The sequence below is a fragment of the Microchirus variegatus genome (genome assembly GCF_963457635.1).
Source record: "Microchirus variegatus genome assembly, chromosome: 10".
Taxonomy (NCBI): Eukaryota; Metazoa; Chordata; class Actinopteri; order Pleuronectiformes; family Soleidae; genus Microchirus; species Microchirus variegatus.
The window spans coordinates 4,695,309-4,716,122 of record NC_139811.1 but is presented as its reverse complement, the minus strand read 5'-3'; the positions used below and the strand labels follow the sequence as shown (position 1 = coordinate 4,716,122).

The 20,814-nt window shown below is 40.6% G+C and overlaps 1 protein-coding gene across 1 annotated transcript in view; it reads left to right on the top strand.

The window, feature by feature from the left end:
• Positions 1–19,023, top strand: part of igf2bp1 (insulin-like growth factor 2 mRNA binding protein 1) — a gene marked incomplete at both ends in the record, with an annotated part of 55,446 nt that extends 36,423 nt beyond the window's left edge. Inside the window, 13 exons of the mRNA XM_083897084.1 lie at positions 690–738; positions 4,682–4,733; positions 5,097–5,160; positions 6,015–6,308; positions 7,270–7,404; positions 7,485–7,607; positions 8,023–8,158; positions 8,335–8,454; positions 9,327–9,443; positions 17,099–17,173; positions 17,280–17,411; positions 17,499–17,612; positions 18,868–19,023. Of these exons, the coding sequence (XP_083753210.1) occupies positions 690–738; positions 4,682–4,733; positions 5,097–5,160; positions 6,015–6,308; positions 7,270–7,404; positions 7,485–7,607; positions 8,023–8,158; positions 8,335–8,454; positions 9,327–9,443; positions 17,099–17,173; positions 17,280–17,411; positions 17,499–17,612; positions 18,868–19,023 (1,567 nt within the window). The remainder of the gene's footprint in view (positions 1–689; positions 739–4,681; positions 4,734–5,096; positions 5,161–6,014; positions 6,309–7,269; positions 7,405–7,484; positions 7,608–8,022; positions 8,159–8,334; positions 8,455–9,326; positions 9,444–17,098; positions 17,174–17,279; positions 17,412–17,498; positions 17,613–18,867) is intronic.
• Positions 19,024–20,814: the final 1,791 nt, after the last annotated feature.

The following is a 20,814-nucleotide window of genomic DNA, read 5'->3' as shown; positions in this document are numbered from 1 at the left end:
AATTTCTACCTTGATATTTTTCTCACTCACTCTCAAGAATTATAAAGATATGCTCATTATTGATCACATCTCACACGGAACATCACGTGACTTTTATGAACCTGGATTTGCTGGTATCAAAAACGTCTGTTTCTAGCTGGATTACACCACTAAGACACATAACTGTTTTTTATAGTGTGGTGTTGAAATAGTTCACATCCCTTTGTCTTCACTGTTGATTTACCTGGGCTCAAAGTGATGGCGACACGCCCAGCACCTTATGGCTGTTGATAAAAGCGATGATATCTCTGCAAGAGACAAGACACACAATCCCCGCCCTGCTGCCTGTGTGTGTGTGTGTGTGTGTGTGTGTGTGTGAGCAGCTTTGTTTCCAACGTAGCTCCGGGGCATCCATTTATATAAATCTTAGCAGCCCCGTCTGACGCAGCAGCTGTTTGAGTAGAGCACGCGGCTGTTTGGCCGTGGTTTGTTGACAGCGGTGACGCCCTAAATCCATACCTGAATTCTGAAATTCAGCTCTCTTACTTCATTATTTGTGCACAAAACCATGCTTTCCTTTCCCTCTTTTCCCCCCGTTTCACGCTCTGATTTCATGCTCTCTGTCATCCCTCGCTCAGCATCATAATTTGACACTCTGCCTCGAGTCTTTTTCAAACTCGCTCACGTCGTCCTCTGTTTTGTCTCCGCAGGACGAGAAAGCTGCAGATCAGAAACATTCCGCCTCATCTACAGTGGGAGGTAAGAGTCTGTGTCACTGTGTGACCTCACAGTCATCATCGAAACAACTGAAAACTATTTTATTATCAGTGTCATTTGATCATAAGATTTTAGTTTTAGATGCATAATAACACTGCAAGTTATGGGCCTGATTAAAACCCGATGCACGTCTGTCGCCTAATATCCTCACTGACTGTACCAACATAGACAAAATGTTCAATATTCAGTTTTATTCAAATGAGAAAAAGGCGTGCGCGGGATAAACAGCTGCCTGCTTCACCGTGATTAAAAAAAAAAACATTAATAATTTAAAAAAAATGTTTAGGCCACTGCGCAAACCAACGAAGAAGAAGGAGGAAAGGGGTAGAGAGAGTTGTGAAAGTGTGTTTACATCCGTTATGGAATGGGAAGGAAATATAGGCATTCTGAAGGATTTATGTCTGATTATTACAAAGACAAAGCTATTAAATATAAATAAATAAAACACGTTTTGAATTGCTGTTAGAATGTATAAAACAAAGCCAGGGCATTTAAATAATGTTATTTTTCTTTTAGCTGACCTTTCCCATGTGTTATCCAGTGTTAGTAAAATTGTTATTTATGTTGATGGATAATTACGCACTTGCGTTGTATATATGCATATATATGTATACGTGTGAATATATGTATGTGCATATGTGTATATGTGTGTATATATATATATGTGTGTGTGAATTATAGATCCTAGTTTTGTGTATTGATCAGTCTTGATTTAAATTCAAATCAGTTCAACACTTTCTCACAGCGTAGATAATCAAACTTTCAGCTCATGTTCCACTGAGGGTGTGTGTGTGTGTGTGTCGCTCGGGTACATCCACTTCCTGTAGCCCCTCCCCTTTCATAGTTGCCATGGTCACATAACAGTTGACAAAGCGACAGCAGCAGTCCCTTAAACCCCTGAGTGTAAAATAAAAACAGAACGTGGTCTCTAATGCAACGCTAATGATGAGAGTGTAGGGTGAGGGGCCAATCGCTTAATCTGTCCATTATTTTCCCAATTAATCAATAATAAATGTCAGAAAATCTTCTCATTTAAGCAGCAGAGCTGGTTTTATTATATCTATTTTATTATAATAAACTCAACCTGATTAACCAAAAAATCTAAATAGTTGACAATGTATTGTGTAGTAGATTAATCTTATGGCGCTTCTCCGTTATGCAGTTGTAGCACGGCTACACTCGACTCTACTCGTTTTATTTTGTTTTCCCCATCAGTGATAGTTCCTGGTACCTGGAGCTTTTATTTTATATATACCTGCTCTGATGAGGTTCAAAGCGAGCTGAGCCCATACTAAAAATGTAACGTCCTCAGAGTGTGTCGTCACTGGAAGAGTCGTGAGCGCGTCGTCCGACGCGAGAATCAACAACTGAATGATACCTCATTTAAAAAGACTTTAAAATCCTGAAAACTTTAGTGTTAATCTCCTTCATTTAGCAAAGGAAATGTCTAAAAATCTCAATATTTAACAGTCCAAAAACATTAGGTATTAGGTCATTAGGTCAATTGGACAATGTGAGTGTGAGAGTGGATGGTTGTTTGGTCCTAGCCCTTTATGGTCAAAAACCTCCTAGTTGCTGTAAACGAGCCGATAGAAATCTCTCCTTACTGACGCTGTCTTCAGCCGCGGCGTTTCAGACATAAATGCTGAGCCCGGGATTACAATAAAACACAGCGTTCTCAGCAGTGGCTGAACTGTTTGTTTTCGAAATTTCAGGGCTTCTTAAACAAGGAAATGACGCAGATACACACTAAACAACGGCGTTAATTCGAACTTCTGGTCTAGGTCCGCTTTAAGACATTTCCCGTCTAATTCTTGGAGATTAACCCACATTTTTAGGATTGTTTTGAATCTTTTTAACTGATCTACAGTTGGGCTTTGATATTTGTGTCGGGACGCCGAGCTCGTGCCTCTTCCTGTGACGACACTCTCTGACCAATCAGTGGCCGAGTATGAGCTCAGAGCAGGTGCTAAAAGAAACGGCACCAGGTTACCATCTCAGTGACTGCAGTAAAAATAATGAACTAATCTCTTTTTTTAATGAACTGATTTTAATGATTCAGTTCAGTGCTTTGATCGTCACTAATTTGTGTGTTTGTGTTGCATATAAATCAACATCACGGCGGTTTCGTGCAGCGGTGCAATGACGACCCCGCCTACGTTGAGCAGGTACTATGAAATAATTTAACCAAAAAAAACGAGTAGAGCTCGATCTGTGTCGTGGAAAAAGCGACATTGTTTGAACAAAACTTGGTTCCTCTAATGATGATTATGACTCATAATGCTTCACAGACATTAATAATCAACAATGATTATTGTTCTCCTGCTCTAGAGAAAGCACTCAAAGAGCAAAAACCTTTGCCAGGGTTAACAATAATGTTGAAAGAAAAGAAAATCAATCATCTGGATCTCCGTGTCTGGATCACCACCAGAAAAAGAAAAAAAAAAAGCCTTTGTCACCGAGCTGCGTTGCAAAGATTTAGAGTTGTGTAACGCACTAATAGATGCCAGCGGAAACATCATCTCTGCATTAAAGGGAATAAATGTGTGGAAAAGTGTTCCAGATTGTAACAATATTGTCGAGCTACATTTACATCTACACACGTATGCTGACAAATCATGAAAAAAGGCATTTATATATATGTATATATGTGTGTATATAAGCATATGTATATATGTGTGTATATATATATATGTGTATATACATATGCGTATATTTGTGTGCATATATGTCTATATATATGTATGTGTATGTATATGTATATATGTATATATGTGTATATGTATATGTGTATGTGTATATATGTGTATATGTATATGTGTATGTATATATATATACATATATGTGTGTATGTATATGTGTATATATACATATATGTTTGTATGTATGTGTATATATGTGTATATATATACGTATATATGTGTGTAATGCATTATTATTATTATTATATACACATGTGTGTATATACATTTATATATATGTATTTACATGTATATATTTTTATATATATACATGTGTATATGTATGTATGTATATATATATATATATACATACATACAGGAATACACAGCACAATCGGCATGGGGTGTGTGTGTGTGTCGCTCTTCATTTCTCCGCTGCTCTGCTGCTGCCAACTGTGTCCACAGGAGGGCGACATCTCGCCCGACCAAATCTAATAAAGAAAGTAATGAAGTTAATGAAGAGGGTTAAGTGTCAGGCCATTGTGAAGACAAGTGGACGAGTGTATATGATGGGATGTCTTCACTGTGAGGGAGACGGATAGACAGGAAAGAAAAATATATATATTTTTTTCCCCTTACTTCAAAATAAAAAAACGTTTTTATATTTTTTTTTACCACACAGGATCTTCAGTAGTGAGTTACACGGCCTCCCTGTCATGTGATTTTTCTGGATCCGTCAGCAGTAGATCGTCTTTTCTTCTGCATTTTCAACCTCTTATTACATCTTACAACGTGTGTGTTGTGTGAATGTTCAAGTGTAGGGAATATTTCATTCATTCCACTCTTGTTGTGAATGAATGAATGAAAAACAAAGAGAAAGATCTCAGACCATATTTAGGAAACTCTGCATTCGTTTATTTGATAAACGTGTGTAACTGCTCACACATAATGATTAATCAATGGAGTTACTGATTACTCAATGAAATAGCGATTATTTGAGAGTTAATTTATATAATAAAGTAAAAGTTTGATGATATTTTATTTTGAAAGGGGATATTTTCTGGTTTCTTTAATGCGAGTAAATTTAAAGTCTTTTTTGCCCTTAATTTCCATCCTAACCTCATCTGTATGCATCACTGTAGTGTAAAATGAAGACTTTCTTATTTAATCTTCTTGTTGCACCAGTCTTATGTCCTCTTCCTTGTGAACTAACTGTTTTTCTATCCTCTTCTTCTCCTCCTCAGGTGCTGGACGGACTGTTGGCTCAGTGTGGAACTGTGGAGAACTGTGAACAAGGTAAACACAACTCCAACCCGTGTCTGAGGATCCTACCACCTAATTTTCTACATTACAAAAACAACAGTAAAGAAGTCAAGTAGAGGCTGCAAATGCCAAGAAACAGTGCAGCGCAATGTTATCGATGCATGGATTAATTATCCTCTGCAGCAACATGTGGCTGTTTGCTGCCCCCGTGTGGCTGCAGACGTCCAACTGCTATATTCACTCTTGGAAGTTGATTTCTCAGATTCTGTATGCAAAAATTTAATATATGTATGTTTCACTCAGTGTATAAATGAAGTCGTTATTCCACAGCTTTGTCTTTTTGTTTAAAATCCATTTTGAAACTTACTCGTGTGCTTGTATTTCTTTCTTTTTCAGTGAATACAGACAGTGAAACTGCAGTGGTTAACGTCACATACGCATCCAAGGAGCACGCCAGACAGTAAGTTCCTCTGTCCTCCTTTGACATTATGTCTCTATTATGTCTAACTATAATTATTTATTTATTTTTAATTATTATTATTATTTTTTAAGGTGTATGTAGAAAAAAAGACCCAGTATAAAAGTACAGAAAAATATAAATGATGGTGATTTAATCATCTTTGATGCCCCTGAAACAGCAAGTTGTGAGTTCTCTGCCCCATTACTGACACCTAGTGGACATTTATAGGAACTACAATGTAAAACTTGCACTGTGCCTCTCATGTGGGCACAAAAAAGATTCAGCGAGTCTTCAACTCAGAGTAAATTCAAGCAGATCTATACAAGTATTATTGTTTCATAAAATATAATTTATTCACTATGTTTTATTGTACAATTAGACTTTAAAATGAAGCGCTGCAGAGCTTAAAAAAAATAAATATATATATATATATATATATATAATTAAAGAAAGTGCAAGTGCCTTTGGGTTGAATTTTATACTTCTTTAAGTCAAACGTGAATTTAAAAATATGTATATTGGACAGCCTAATATAACCTTATATGCTCTTTTTATAGTTGTATAAAACTTTTTTTATTTCTAGTCACTTTCTACTTTTTATGTAGTTTTTGTGTACGGGTTAACTTAACACGATGCAAATGTTTACACGTCAGTACATATTTATTTATATTTATGTTATTCTAATGTATGTATGAATGTATGTATGTTCAATGTATGTTACTGCTCCTGGATGCTTGAATTCCCCTCAGGATCAATAAATATAAATATATCCATCTTTCAAACATGAATCCTTTCATTTTCACGTGTTCACCACCTTCCTCTCACCAACACTGTTGTCTGCTGTGTCTCCTCAGAGCCATCCAGAAGCTGAACGGTTACCAGTTTGAGAACAACGCCCTGCACGTCTCCTACATCCCCGACGAGAACTCAGAGCTGGAGTGCGACCAGCGGGGGCCCGACAACGGCCGGCGCTCCGGCTACGGGCCTCGCAGTCCTCGCGGCGGCGGCCCCCCAGGCTCGGGGATGTCCTCCAAGCCTCCGCACAACGACATCCCTCTGAGGCTGCTGGTGCCCACGCAGTACGTCGGCGCCATTATCGGCAAAGAGGGCGCCACCATTCGCAACATCACCAAGCAGACGCAGAGCAAGTGAGTGTGGAGTTCATCTGGTGTTTGTACTTTGTTTTTAGCCATGTTTTCACAGCATTCTGCTGATTTTTTGTTTCCATTAGGAATGTTACCAAAATGATCAGGAAACACAGCATTAGTTACCTCTTTATGGGTTCTTTTCTGGTATAAACACTGCCCTTTTTAGGCGATATGAGGCAGAACCTAACTTCTTCACTTCTGATGGTCAATGTCAAGGTCAGGATGGGAAGTGTGGTTACAAAAGCTTTTACTGCTTTGGTAAGGCTGCCTACTTGAGTGAGACTCAGTGCAGTGTCCTGTCCTAACAGCGTCTTAGTTACTTTGGGTGGTTAGGATGTTAAAATTCCAGGAGGAGTGTATGTATATGTATACTAGTGCAAGTATATTTATACTAGTGCTTGAATTTTAATTTGTGTTTTCAAGTTTTTTTCTCTTTAGAAAAAAATAAAATAAAAATTGATTACATTTTTATTTTGTTTTTTCAAGTTTTTTTCTCTTTAAAAAAAATAAAAATGCTTGAATTGTTATTTTGTTTGGTCAAGTTCTTTCCTTTTTTTTTTTTTTAAGTGCTTGAATATTATGATTTAGTATTTTTCTCTTAACATAAAAAAAATTGCTTGAATTTTAATTCAGTTTTTTTCAAGTTTTTTTTCTTTCTTAAAAAATGCTTGAATTTTAATTTTGTGTTTTCAAGGTTTTTTTTCTGTAAAATGTGCTTGAATTTTGGTTAAAATGTTTGAAATTGGGCTCCACAGTCCAAAAACCACAATTGGACATAAAATGGATATGCTCCTCAGATTTTCCTTTTCCCCATATATAATATATATATATATATTATATATATATATATATATATATATAAGATAAGATCAGGAAGAAAAACGCACAACATTGATTTAATTTCAGTAAAATAAAGAAGAAGATTGAAAATAAAAATACTCTTGCTTTCTCGTCACTGCAGGATCGACGTGCACCGTAAAGAGAACGCCGGTGCTGCAGAGAAGCCCATCAGCATCCACTCCACCCCAGAGGGCTGCTCGTCTGCCTGCCGCATGATCCTAGAAATCATGCACCAGGAGGCCAAAGACATCAAGACGTAGGTTTTTTATTATTTTTTTTTATTTGATCTTTTGAGCGAAAAATACTGACATACTTTTTTTTTGTTTTTGCTCGCAGTATTGAAGAGATTCTGCTGAAGATTCTCGCTCACAACAACTTAGTCGGACGCCTGATTGGGAAGGAGGGACGTAACCTGAAGAAGATCGAGCAGGACACTAACACCAAGATCACCATCTCCCCGTAAGACACACACACACACACACAATATTCCATAGCTGCAGCCCTAGTAAGCTACATCATATCAGCGAACATCAATGTTTACGTTAGCATGCGCCCGAAGCGTTAGCAACTGGATGCCATCGGCTCAGATGCTGAATCATTGAGGATGTGCTGTTGTTACACTGCACCTTCTTAGCTTCTTGTTTAAGCGTGAAAGTGTCCCACACTTTGGACATTTCCTGCCTTTTACGGGCTGTTTCACTCTCTCCGTCTCCGCCATCGCGTCAGCTAAAATCCGGCAGTGCGGCGTGTGCGTCTGCTAAAACGGCCAGTGCGGAACAACGATCCCTGCGCTAGACAGAAAAACAAAAGAAACAGAGAAAGTCCACTTGGCACTGCCACTGACACTAATGCTTCGTGTGATCTGTCGCCACAGTCTGCAAGATATGACCGTGTACAACCTGGAGAGAATCATCTCGGTGAAAGGCACCGTCACAGAGTCCTGCAAGGCCGAGACTGAGATCACGAAGAAGCTCAGAGAGTCCTACGAGAACGACGTCGCTGCTATGAACGTAAGTCTGAAACCGTCTTCCCCGGTGACCTTTAATAAGTTAAAAGGATTCTTTTGGATTTATGAAGCAGAAGACGATGAGATGACGATGACACTCTTTGCATGGCGTTTATTTCCTGTTGACACGTCTTGGTGTCTAACCTACGTTCTTCTTCTTCTTCTTCTTCTTCTTCACAGCAACAGACACACCTGATCCCTGGACTCAACCTGGGAGCTCTGGGTCTCTTCCCCTCTTCCTCCAACATGCCCCTACCGCTGCCTGGAAACTCTGGATCCGGCGCCCCCTATGGCTTTGGGGTAAGAATACTGTGATACATTACCGTTCAAAAGTTTGGGTGTTTTCCATTAAAAGTCAGACATTTAATCATCAAAAGAGTTGCAAAATGATTAGAAAATATAGTCAAGACAATCACAGGATTAGAAATAATGATTTTTATTCCAAGTAATAATTTTGCCCTTTCGTCAAAGAACCAGCAAAACTGATTTCAACTGTGCTAACATCATTGCACAAGGGTTTTCAAGGGTTTTCTAATCATCCAATAGCCTTCTAACGCCATTAGCAAACACAATGTACCATTAGAACACTGGAAATGGGCCTCTATACACCTATGTACATAAATACTAAACAGTCTCTTAAAACTGTATTTTTTTCTCCTTTCTCCAACTGCTTTTATCTGAAAATAAACTAATACCTGGAAGACAGACGAAAAATGAATAACATGGAAAAAAAACCTTGTAATTTTGAAAATAAAGTATGCGAAAATGTAAATAACAATAAAATACTGTAATTAGGTTTTAAAAAAACTATATAAATTTCGTAAAAAATATATACATTACACTGTAAATAACTCACATTATAAACTTATAAACAAAATATAAAGTATAGATGTTAAATAGTTTTCTTGGGGGTACTAAACCCACAGGTTAGCGTTAGCGTCAGTTAGCGTCAGCTAGCGTTCTGAAGCTAATGTTAGCGGCTGTTCAAGTCTGTGTCCGCTAACCCTTATCATGTGAGTTATTTACAGTGCAATGTTTAATTTTTTTAAAGTTTTTGGTAATTAATCCTGATTAATCGTGATTAATCCACAGCTACCCTGTGATTAATCTGATTAAAAATGTTTATCTTTTGACAGCCCTAGTAACTTTTTTCTCTGTGTGTGTGTGTGCAGACTCCAGAACAGGAGACGGTTTATGTCTACATCCCAGTACAGGCAGTGGGAGCCATGATCGGGAAGAAGGGACAGCACATCAAACAGCTGAGCCGCTTCGCCGGGGCCTCCATCAAGGTCTGTACGAGTTCACTTAAGACCCCAACAACAGTAACGTGCTACACCACCTCTCTGCTGTTTTTGTTGTTGCAGAATTTACAGGAGGATTGCATAAATATTAAGTCGCTAAGAGGCTATTTAAATCCACTTGTTGATTGTCCAAACTGTGTAATCGTGTACCAGCGGTGCTGGAGGTCCTCAGACTTTCTCTTAGGAATATTATGCTCCGGGTTCATTTTTTTACCTGTTCTTTTTGCAGTAGAATCCACTTCATAGATGTTTCTTTGCCGTTTTTAGCCCTAGTTTTCAACTGCTGCATGAATATATGCACTATATGCATCGTCAGTCTCACTGTATTGCGACGCACAAAGGTAGGTTGTTCTAACCAGATTGAGATTGGAGCATTGTGGATTATCTGGTTATTTGTTTACAGGAAAACCGGGGTCAACAGCTGACCCTGGGACTTTCATGTTTTTCTTTAAAAATTATTTTACCTTTCACCTTATTAGAAGATGAAGAAGACTCTGTGTGTGAACCCATTTGAATGAAACAGACATTTGTTTATACATTATTATTATTATTATTTAAATGTCATGCATTACAGCTTGAACCACCAGTAACTATATCAAGGGAAGTAGCAGAAATCGAGCCACGTTTGGGGAGTCTTTTGTTGTAGTTTAATAGAACAGCTGACAAATTGTGATTGTCTCGCATCAGTCACTGAACATGCACAGAACTGTCTTTAAAATACAAAAATATTTCTCTAAATAATAATATTAGAAGGATATTTACTCCTTTTATGTAAGGCTGTAAGCTCTCTAAGATATCATCAAAATGAACATCTTATTTGACATTATATAAATGAAAATTAGAGTGAATACTAAACCCTGGATGACAGGAAAGGCCCTTTTTCTCCTTCTTCTCCTATGGGTTGATTGTTGCATTACCGCCCTCTTGTGGCGCAAGACGACTCCTACACTTTCATCTCATCTCCCTGAACATTTCTCAGCTCCTGATATTTCTCGGCATTTTCAAATGCAACATCACTTAAAAGTACTTTTATGTGACATTGTCCTTTTATGTGACGTTGCACTGTATTCAGAACAATAATAAAAACAATTCAAAAAACAACAACAACAACACGGCATCATCCAGCACCTGGAGCCCTTATTAAAAGAAAGACAATACTGAGCCCTTTCACCTGAATGGAGATTATTAAATCTAATACAAAGTATGGAGTATGGGACCCACAAGGTGAGTTTCTGCTCTTTATCTGTCAGATCCACAGATGTCTAGATGTTTATCACACTGCATCACTGCAACACTCTCAGTTTAGAAACCACCCAAGAATTGCAAATTGGTATCTTCTCCTTCTAGTTCACAGTAGTAGTCACGTCTCATTTGCCTCTTCCTTTAGGATTTTCCTCATCTCTTGCCAGCAGGTTTCACAAATACACGGCAACGTGTCGTTATCCTTCCTAGTATGTCAGATACTGTCGTACGAACAGGTGTTCACGCAGGGGAGGAGTCTAAAGTGCTCTGCTCTGTGCCTACACCCAATCACAAACGAGAACATCCCCCTTATGCACTTATTCACATTTAGCTTCTTTACATCCAGTTTTTTATAAATGTACTTAAAACAGGCGAATGGAAACCAAGGAAAACAATCAGATTTTAGCCACTTACCTAAAGGCTTGTCTAGTAAATTTACACCAGATCTTAAGACAATGTTTTGCAGTTTTATCGATTAATCTGTCGAATATTTTCTTGATTAATCTGAAGGAGTAGTACGTGTCTGGTCCTTAAAATTACGGAAAATATGATCCGTGTTTTACCAACCCATGATAAGGAAACTAAATTTAGTTTTAAAGGTGCCTTATGTAATAAATCTAAATCAACTGGCCATAAAATCCTCCTAATATGTCACAGAGACTCAGGAATAATGTTCATATAACAAACTGAATTCACCAACAACAACAGTACAGACAAAATATTCGCATTAAAAGAATATATATTTGCAGTCTGCAAATATTTTGCAATCATGTTTATGTTTTGAAATCATGTTTTGGCATGTGGCGCCACCTACCGCCGTCTAACAATCATTGCAGTCATTAGAGTCTCAGCTGCCGAGCAACCACGGGTTGACCTCGGTTGACCTAAAAGACCTCGGTATTTTGAATTTGAGTGTAGTAACTGTTTTGGCCACAATCTTACATATGGCACCTTTAAAACAAATAAACTACTGATATTGTTGTTTTATATATTGCAAAACAAGTATGTGAAAAATGGAGTATGTATATATACATACTCCATTTTTCACACACAACTGTTCAAAAGTTTGGAGTCACCTATACAATTTTTGTTGTGTCTTCCATTAAAAGTCACACTTTCATTCATCAAAAGAGTTGCAAAATGAATAGCAAATATAGTCAAGACATTGACAAGATTAGAAATAAGGATTTTTAATCAAAATAATAATTTTACCCTTTCGTCAAAGAACCAGCAAAACTGTTTTCAGCTGTGCTAACATCATTGCACAAGGGTTTTCTAATCATCCAATAGTCTTCTAACACCATTAGCAAACGCAATGTACCATTAGAACACTGGAAATGGGCCTCTATACACCTATGTACATATTCCATTAAAAACCAGACGTTTGCAGCTAGAATAGTCGTTTACCACATTAATAATGTATAGAGTGTGTTTCTGATTCATTTAATTTTATATTCATTGAAAAAAAGTGCTTTTCCTTCAAAAATAAGGAAATTTCTCAACGACCCCTAACTCTTCAATGGTAGTGTATATAGCCCATAGTTGTCCTCTACCTCACAGCAGTTAGCATCTATCATGTTCCTCCTCCTTCCTTCTCCGTCTCCCCTCCCCTGATCCTGCCCGACATGCAGCAGAATCACACCAGAGGAATCTTTCCATAAACCAAAGTACAGCACACGCAATCTGACTCCATCCACACGACTTTAGCAGTAACAACGCGGTCGAAGAGGTGACATCAGCCGCTGAGGCCTTTCATCTGAGTCGGCGCGAGCCTTTCATGGACGCCAGGTGGTAGTAACGCAACGTTACTGTATGCAGCGTTCCTACTTCCCAATGGCGCAAGAGCACCTCCTGGCAGCCAATCTTTATCACAACAATGAACCAATGCAATGAATGGGCCAAAGGTTAGCAAGAACAGAACTGAGCTGAACACATGTAGCACACATGTAGACCTACCTCTCTACAGACACCATGAAGGAACTGCACTCCAGAGCAAATAACAGTCATCAAGTTAGTTATTAGTCTGTCAAAGCATCTAAAAAAAGCTGCTGAGATTTACTGTGAAGTGAATTCATGACCATACAGCTGTGGGATTTACTACATGAATGTAAAAACTGGTCCAGTAGATGGATTTGATAGAATCACCGCAGCTTTAGAGTCCCTCCTCTCCCCTCTGTCTCTCTCAAAGTTCAATGATCGTAGCCTGAAAACAAGCTCTTTTAGTATAAAATGATATAAGTGAGTCACAGTTGCCGGCCGTTCTGATCAACTGATGTTAAAGTTGTGTAATTGCTATTCTCTTTTATTTTTTGACAGACTCGACATAAAGCATCAACATAAATTCTCCTTTTAACTAAGAACAACAACAAAGTAGCCAAAAATTGTGGCGCAACATCCAGATCCTCCAAAGTCTAGGTCACGTTTAAAGAAGTCCTGTTCGCTGAATCCGTTTTTAACGACGCTCCAAACTTCTTTAAACTTCAAAACCTTTTTCCAGATTTTCTGTTTCCATTCAGGTTTTTTTTTTTTAACAGAAACCCTCCGAGTGAAAGCATAGATGTCAAAGAAAAAACACAACTTTTTAAAATATCTCTTGTGACTCTACATCGCCCCCTACAGGAAACATACAGACATACATGCTTAAAGTGAAGTATTAATATGATTTGAATAGATTACGAAAACCCTCGGTGACATTTGCTAGTGTTTAGTAGGGTTCTTGCCCTCTACTTTGAGCCACTATTATTATTATTATTTTGTCACTGAAATTGGAGCCTCACGTTCTGTTTTTTTCCCCCCTCTCTTTAAAGCTAAACCACAAAAATTTGTGCTGTGTCAGCTGCCGACACAATGGGAAGTCCTGCCCGTACACCGCGGTCCAAAGCCTCTGTCACATCCCAACAGTATCGCCGTTTACACAAACAACGGACCCAACAGTAACCTCATCTATAAGGGCTACATCTGCCCGTCTGTTAACGCTCAGGTCCCGTTCTCCACGCTGATGCCGCCCATAGAAAAGCCAATAAAAGAGCAGTCGTACGAACAAAAGGTCCAGCAGCTGGTGGAGAAATTCAAAACCAACGAGGCTGCTGCGGCACAAGCTCTGGCCAGAAACTATGTCCATCAGAGTCAACTTAACGGCAAAGAAGTGGCAGAGGCTTTGGCCAGAAACGTTTCAGAGCACCCGGGTCAGCTGAGCTGCAGCCGAGTGGCGGAAGTGCAGGGAATAAACGTCTCGGAGCATCCGGGTAACCTGAACGCAAACAGGCAACCGCAGACCAGAGAGTTCTCTGAGCATCATATGAACAGCAACAGAGCGGCAGACGCTCAGCAGATAAACATTTCAGAGAATCCGGGTCAGCTGAGCAGCGACAGAGCAGCAGAGGCTCGGGCGGGAAACGCTCCGGAGCATCCGAGCGTCCTGCACGGTAACGCAGCGGCGAGGAACGCCGCCGAGCACCCGTGTCAACCCGACAGTAACGCAACTCTAGATTCTGCGGCGAGCGAGCCGTCGGCGCAGGACGACGACGCGGGCACCATGTCGGGCCCCGAGGGCGACGCGTCCACCAGTAGGAAAAAGTCCAGTTATCCGCTCCCTTATGACATCATCGACGAAGGAGAGAGTTTCCTCCTCGGGTCGGATCCGTGGAAAAGCGCGGAGGACGAGGACCTCGTAGACATGTTCTTCATATAAGACGTGGCTTCTCTCTGGCACCGTCTCACCAAACGTTGTAATAATAAGAATCCAGATCACTTCTGGCTGCAGGTACAGATAAAACACCAGATTTGATACGACGGCGTGCAGACGTGCCTTTTTAAAATAAAAAAAAAAAAGACTGCGTGAAGTTTTATGTTCCTGTCAAAGCATAGCTTATAGAAAAGAAGAATATATCATAGAAGAGAATAGAAATATATCATAGATAGATTCATAGATAGATTTTTTTTATTGTTGGAGTCAAAATTATTCCTGGATGGAGACCACATGGCAGCTTGGTTCAAAGACAGATGGCCATAAAACTGAAGATCCTTCAAACTGTTGGTCGAAACCACCTCCGTTTTGACTTTTAATAAAGAACACGAAGATACAGAGAAGAGAACTTTCTCAGTGTCAAAGAATCCAGAACCAAGTTAGGTCAAGTCAGCGATCGGCTGCGAGGAAGGGAACCAAGCAACTGACGGCAAAACGACAGCATCTGGACCTGAGAGTTCAGCCCACAAGGACACTAGGGCCTAGCATAGCCTAGCATAACATAGCACAACAAGCTGTTTCACCTTTTTTAAATGTTAAGAGATGCACATTTAGCTCTAGAATTCTACACACCGAACGTCCCTTCTTATTACACGTAGTGGTCAAACCAAATAAGCAGCAGCAGCAGCCGACATGTATGTGGTCAAAGATTCCTTCGTCGACCTGACTTGACCTCTGGTCCACGGTCTCACAGACACACACACTCTCACAGACGTCCGTATATAGTAACACTGGTAGATATTGTTGTTATATACTTTGATGTCCCTTCAATAAATGTTTCATACATGTATGTGGCTTATCGATTATTAAGTTTTGTTAACTGTAATCCAAATTTAGAACCATATTAACGAGACTGAATCAGTCTTGTATTATAATCGGTTTTATTGAAGTTCCTCAATTGTTATTGTTATTAGCAATATTCTAATCATTAGTATTATCTTTTATTTTCACGTCTTATGTGCAGTGCAGACTTAAGCTGAGTTTGGATGACAAATGAAACAGATCTATCGCTGAGCGAGCCTATGATAGCCTATGATAAAATCATAATTCGTAGTCTTTTCGTCCAAAAAAACTGCAACTTTTTTTTACTCGGAAATCTTAATGTCCAGTGTGTAAGAATTAGTGACACCTAATGGTCAGGCTACAGATTGCAACAAACTGCGATACCTTTACGTACCAGAGAGGATATAAACTATTGCTGGGCACGTTGTGCGTTAACACTGCGTCAATGTTAACGCACGTTTCCATGGCAACTAACCGGAAAAAATATGTGCATGGCGTCATGTTTACGTGCCGCAGCACCGGAGTTCAAGCACCGTGTACCAGTTAGCTGCATTAGCTCCTTTAGCCTGCCTACACTCGACTACACTCTACTTTAATTTTCATTTATATTCATTTTACATTTTTTGTTTTACTCATTTTAACAATTGGCAGTCACGTAAACATGACGTCACGTGCGTCTTTTTCCCGCCAGTTGTCATGGAAATGCATCATGCTTTAACGTTGACGACGTTAGCGCTGCTAACCACCGTTGGATGATCTTCTAAAGTTCATGTGAACACAAAAATGCTCTTTCCAAGATTTTGGACTTCCTAAAGTACATGTAAAAGACTTATTCCAACAACAAGCCTCACGTTTGTTAATAAAACGTCCTTAAATGTCACAAGCGGCGTTTGGATGACAAATGAAACGGATCTATCGCTGAGCGAGCCTCACCTTCCTTTGATCTGTATGCAGGTTACCATGCCAACATGGATGCATCTGAATATTATCCGTTACTCATGTTTCAGAGACCCACAGGATGGTTCCTTAACCTAAAGTTCTTTTTCCTGTCCGTCATCATGGAAACGCTGTTTGTGTTTGTTTTACTAGCATCGCTGTTCTGCTTCCACCTTCCCCTCCATATGTTATGATGTAAAAACCCATCACTCTGTGTCTCCACAGACATGAAAACAAAACACGAGAGCTGAGTGTGTGCATTAACTCATTTTGACACTTGTGTTTATGTTTAAAAAATCACACTCTACAGCTTTAAACATTATTGGCATTTGTTTGTAATAAAAAAAAAAAAAAAAACAGTTGAAGAAACACTGGTCGTAAAGAAGCTTTTCCGTCGCCGGTCAGCTGACTGACGTGGGTCCAGCTCCATCAGTACTCCATCATTACTCTAGTACTGAAAAATGGAACGGCTGAAGCCGGTTAAATTGGTACTATTTTGGTCCCTTTTTTATTTATTGTTTGTTTATAGGTTCTTCTTCTTCTCTGGGTTCTTCTGGTCTTCAGTCTGCAGTTCAAAGTTCCTCAAAAGTTCCTTCAGCGAAGTACTCGATGTTCCATAAAGCACTCTATCAAAGCAGTTAAATTCAAGTTGGTCTTCTTCCAACGCTGCACCTCCATAGTTCAAAGTGCCCAATCACATTTTGAAGTCCATAATCCTAGGTTCTAAGGATTATGGGTCGGGTCTTCTAAGACATGAAAGCACTGTGTTGTTCTTCGCTGATCTCTACTCTCGTCAGTCTCTGCTCAGTAAACCATGTGTGTGTTGTTGAAAACAATAAGGATGTCGATCATTTCTACCCACAATTCCCTCTCTGTTATGTGATGTTAGGACATCCACAGGTGAATTAACTTCTCTTAACCATCTCTCCTCTCTCAGATTGCTCCAGCTGAAGCTCCAGATGCCAAACAGAGGATGGTGATCCTGACCGGTCCTCCTGAGGCTCAGTTTAAGGTAAACACGAAGAAAGACTTTATTAACAAGAGCTCAACAGGTGTCTCGTCTCGGGTGAATAGTAAAAACTTTACGGTTAATCTCTTCTAATCTCTGTGTCGTTCAGGCTCAGGGCAGAATCTACGGCAAACTCAAGGAGGAGAACTTCTTCGGGCCAAAGGAGGAGGTCAAGCTGGAGACTCACATCAAGATGGCCGCCGCCGCTGCGGGAAGAGTCATTGGGAAAGGAGGCAAGACTGTGAGTTCAGTGCACCGACGACACCTCTCAAATGACTGTCAGCGTCATGACGATCAATAAGACATTATTGTGTGTGTGTGTGTGCAGGTGAACGATCTGCAGAACCTGACGGCAGCTGAGGTGGTCGTCCCCAGAGAGCAGACGCCCGACGAAAATGACCAAGTCATCGTCAAGATCATTGGACATTTCTACGCCAGCCAGGTTCTCCCTCCACTCTCATTTCTTTATTATTATTATTATTATTATTATTATTATTATTATGCCTTAGTGTATTTTCCTATGTGGATAAAATCACTTCGTACTCTTTCGTCACACATTTCTACGATGGGCAAAAACGCGTTCATATCCTTTGAAAAGTTACGGGTACTGCTATAAAGAGTCAACTTTCTTTTACTGCGATATCTTTACGTACCAGAGAGTACTAGATTATAATCTAGCGTCAATGTTAACGCACGACACATTAGCATGACGACTCTAAGGCCAGTGACGTCATGTTTACGTGCGGCGGCACCGAAGTCCAAGCACCGTTTACCAGTGAGCTGCGTTAGCTGCGTTAGCTCCTTTAGCGCCGTTACTGCGCCTACAGTCAAACTGGAGCGGTCTGTTTATTAAACGAAAAGAGCAGCGCTACAAATAACCAGCGTACATGGTGTACTGCGCATGTGTGCCTCTGTTTTTGAAGTTTAGCGTTACTGTAGAGACTCGCTTTAACAATCGGGAGTCACGTAAACATGACATCACGCGCGTCTTTTTCATGGAAACATGCGTTAAAATTGACTGCGTTAAACGACGTTGCCGCGTTAACATTTGACAGCTATATTATTATTATTATGCGTTAGCAACTTTTTTTACTTGGAAATCTTAATGTCCAGTGTGTAAGAATTAGTGACACCTAATGGTCAGGCTACAGATTGCAACGAATGCAACAATCTGCGACGATACCTTTACATATCAGAGAGGATATAAACTATTGCTGGGCACCTTGTGCGACTAACCGGAAAAAGACGTGCATGACATCATGTTTACGTGCCGCGGCACCGGAGTCCAGGCACCGTTTACCAGTTAGCTCCGTTAGCTCCTTTAGCGCGCCTACAGTCGAACTGGAGATTTGAACTTTAGTTTTCTAGTTTAGCGTTAGAGACTCAATTTATCAAATGGGAGTCACGTAAAACATGAAGTCACGTGTGTCTTTTTCCGGTCGTTGACGACGTTAGCGCCGCTAACCACCGTTAGATGATCTTCAAACATTTATGTGAACACAAAAATGCTCTGTCCAAGATTTTGGACCTCCTAAAGTACATAGAAAAGGCTTCGTCCAACAACAAGCCTCATGTTTGTTAATAAAACGTCCTAAAATGTCACAAATTTGACCTTTTTTTAAATGAATAAATGCAGCTTTCCTTCGTTTGTTTCTCACTCGCCACTCAACCCCTTCTCTGTGTCCTGTGTGGTTCAGTTGGCTCAGAGGAAGATCCGCGACATCCTGAACCAGGTCAAAATGCAACAGAAGGGCGGCATGGGCATGAACCCCAACCCTAATCCCCAGGGCTTCACAGAGATGGACAGTCCCACGGAGGGGCTGACCCAGAACCACCAGCAACGCAGGAAGTGAGGTCACCACCCTCTGCCTGACCTGACTGACAGACAAAAGACGTGCATGGACGGATAGACGGACGGACGGATACAGGAGAGCGACATACGGACCCAGCGATAGACGGGGGGTTGGGGGGTTGGGGGGGTGTGTTAGGGTTAGGGAGTACGCCCGATAACCAGTGAGAGAGAGAGATGAGATTAATGAAATCAAAAAAGATGAAATGAATAAAAAAGAGGAGTAAAAGAAAACTTGAGAGCAGATGCCAGGCCAGAAGAGACACTGATTGAGGATGGATGGATAAAGGAAAAGAGGGACGGAGAGAGGGACGGGTGACGTCCTCCTAGTGTGCCTTAGTCGGGCTGTAGCCAGCTCGTCCTCAGCAGCTCCTGCATCTTAAACGTAAACAACACTGTTTACACCTGTTCCGCATGGTTTCACATCCAGTGCATTGGGCAGGGGGGGCGGGGCTAAAGCTGGCGTCAGCCAATCTGTGTTTTCCTTGGGGACATGCTAGCACGGGGGGGCCCATTTGCCCCTCTGTCGCCCTCTACTGACCTCTCCAGCCATCTGCAGTCAGTCTTATATTTTAGGGGTGGTTTTTAAAAACAAACAAACATAGAGATATATGTATAGAAATGTTTTATTCAGAGCTATTATTGATAATATGCAGTCGGGCAGCGTTCGGCGAGAGGGAGCGGGGAAAACTGCTGCGGCGGCACAGAGGGTGAGGTCGCAGCGCTGGCACTTAAGCCACACCCACTCCTTTCCCTCTGAGCCAATGAGAGTCTAGAAGAGGGGCCGTAGATGTTAACACTGCTCTTTTTAAAAACCTCTCTGAATAGCGGAGAGATTAGAAGAAGAAAAAAAAAAAGAAGAGAGGAAGAAGATGTGAGGTTGTAAATATAATCTTCATGTAAAAGTAAAAAAAAAAAAAAAAAAAAAAAAATGCTGCGTCTGGCCGTCTTGCCTTTCTTTAAACGGGGCTTAATGTACATTTCCCAGACACTTTGTCTATGACATGTAGCACAATGTCGTCTACAGCGAGCAAAGGATGCTGGGAGTTCACTGAGATCCCCCCCCAACCCCCACCCCCCCTTCCCACATTTATCTGTGTGGCGGAAGACGCAGCAAGAGACAGTCAGGGGAGCTGAGGTTGCAGCTGGTCCTGCAGTTCTATTGCAGCGGCTTAGCTTACACACACACACACACACACAGGTGTGTGACGGCGTTTCTAAGAACAACCGCACAAACACAGGCAGCAGCTATGCTTGCTGACCAGCGACCTGCACCCTAAATGGCATATTTTATATATATTATATATATATGATATGTGAGTTAACCCGGCCCCTCTGGTGAATGTATTGAAGGCAGGGAGTTCAGGTGCGAGACAGACAGAGGTGTGTGTCTGTGAGACTTTCTGCTCATCGCCGCCTTCTTCTTCTTTCGTCTAAACGCTGGAAGTCAAAAGGCCACAGGGTGGCGCTCTCGTCTTTGTTAGCTTTGGCCCCGAGAACCAAAAACAGACAAAAGTGGAAAAAAAAGAAAGAAAGGCGAAGTCTTCCAAAAGCTCCCTGCCTTGAGCTCAGAGAAGGTAAAATCAGACCGAAGGGAAAGCAGCTTCCTCGTTCTCTCTCCCGATCTGCCAAAGGCCTGTGGGCGGAGCCTCCAAACCCTGCCTACGTATGATAATGAGGGGCGGGGTTTACGCCTGGACGCTCTCGCCAAGATTAGAACAGATTAGAGAAGAAATGAAAAAAGAAAAAAAAACCTACCTCAGGGTAAATTTACCTCAGTATTCCTAACCTTTTT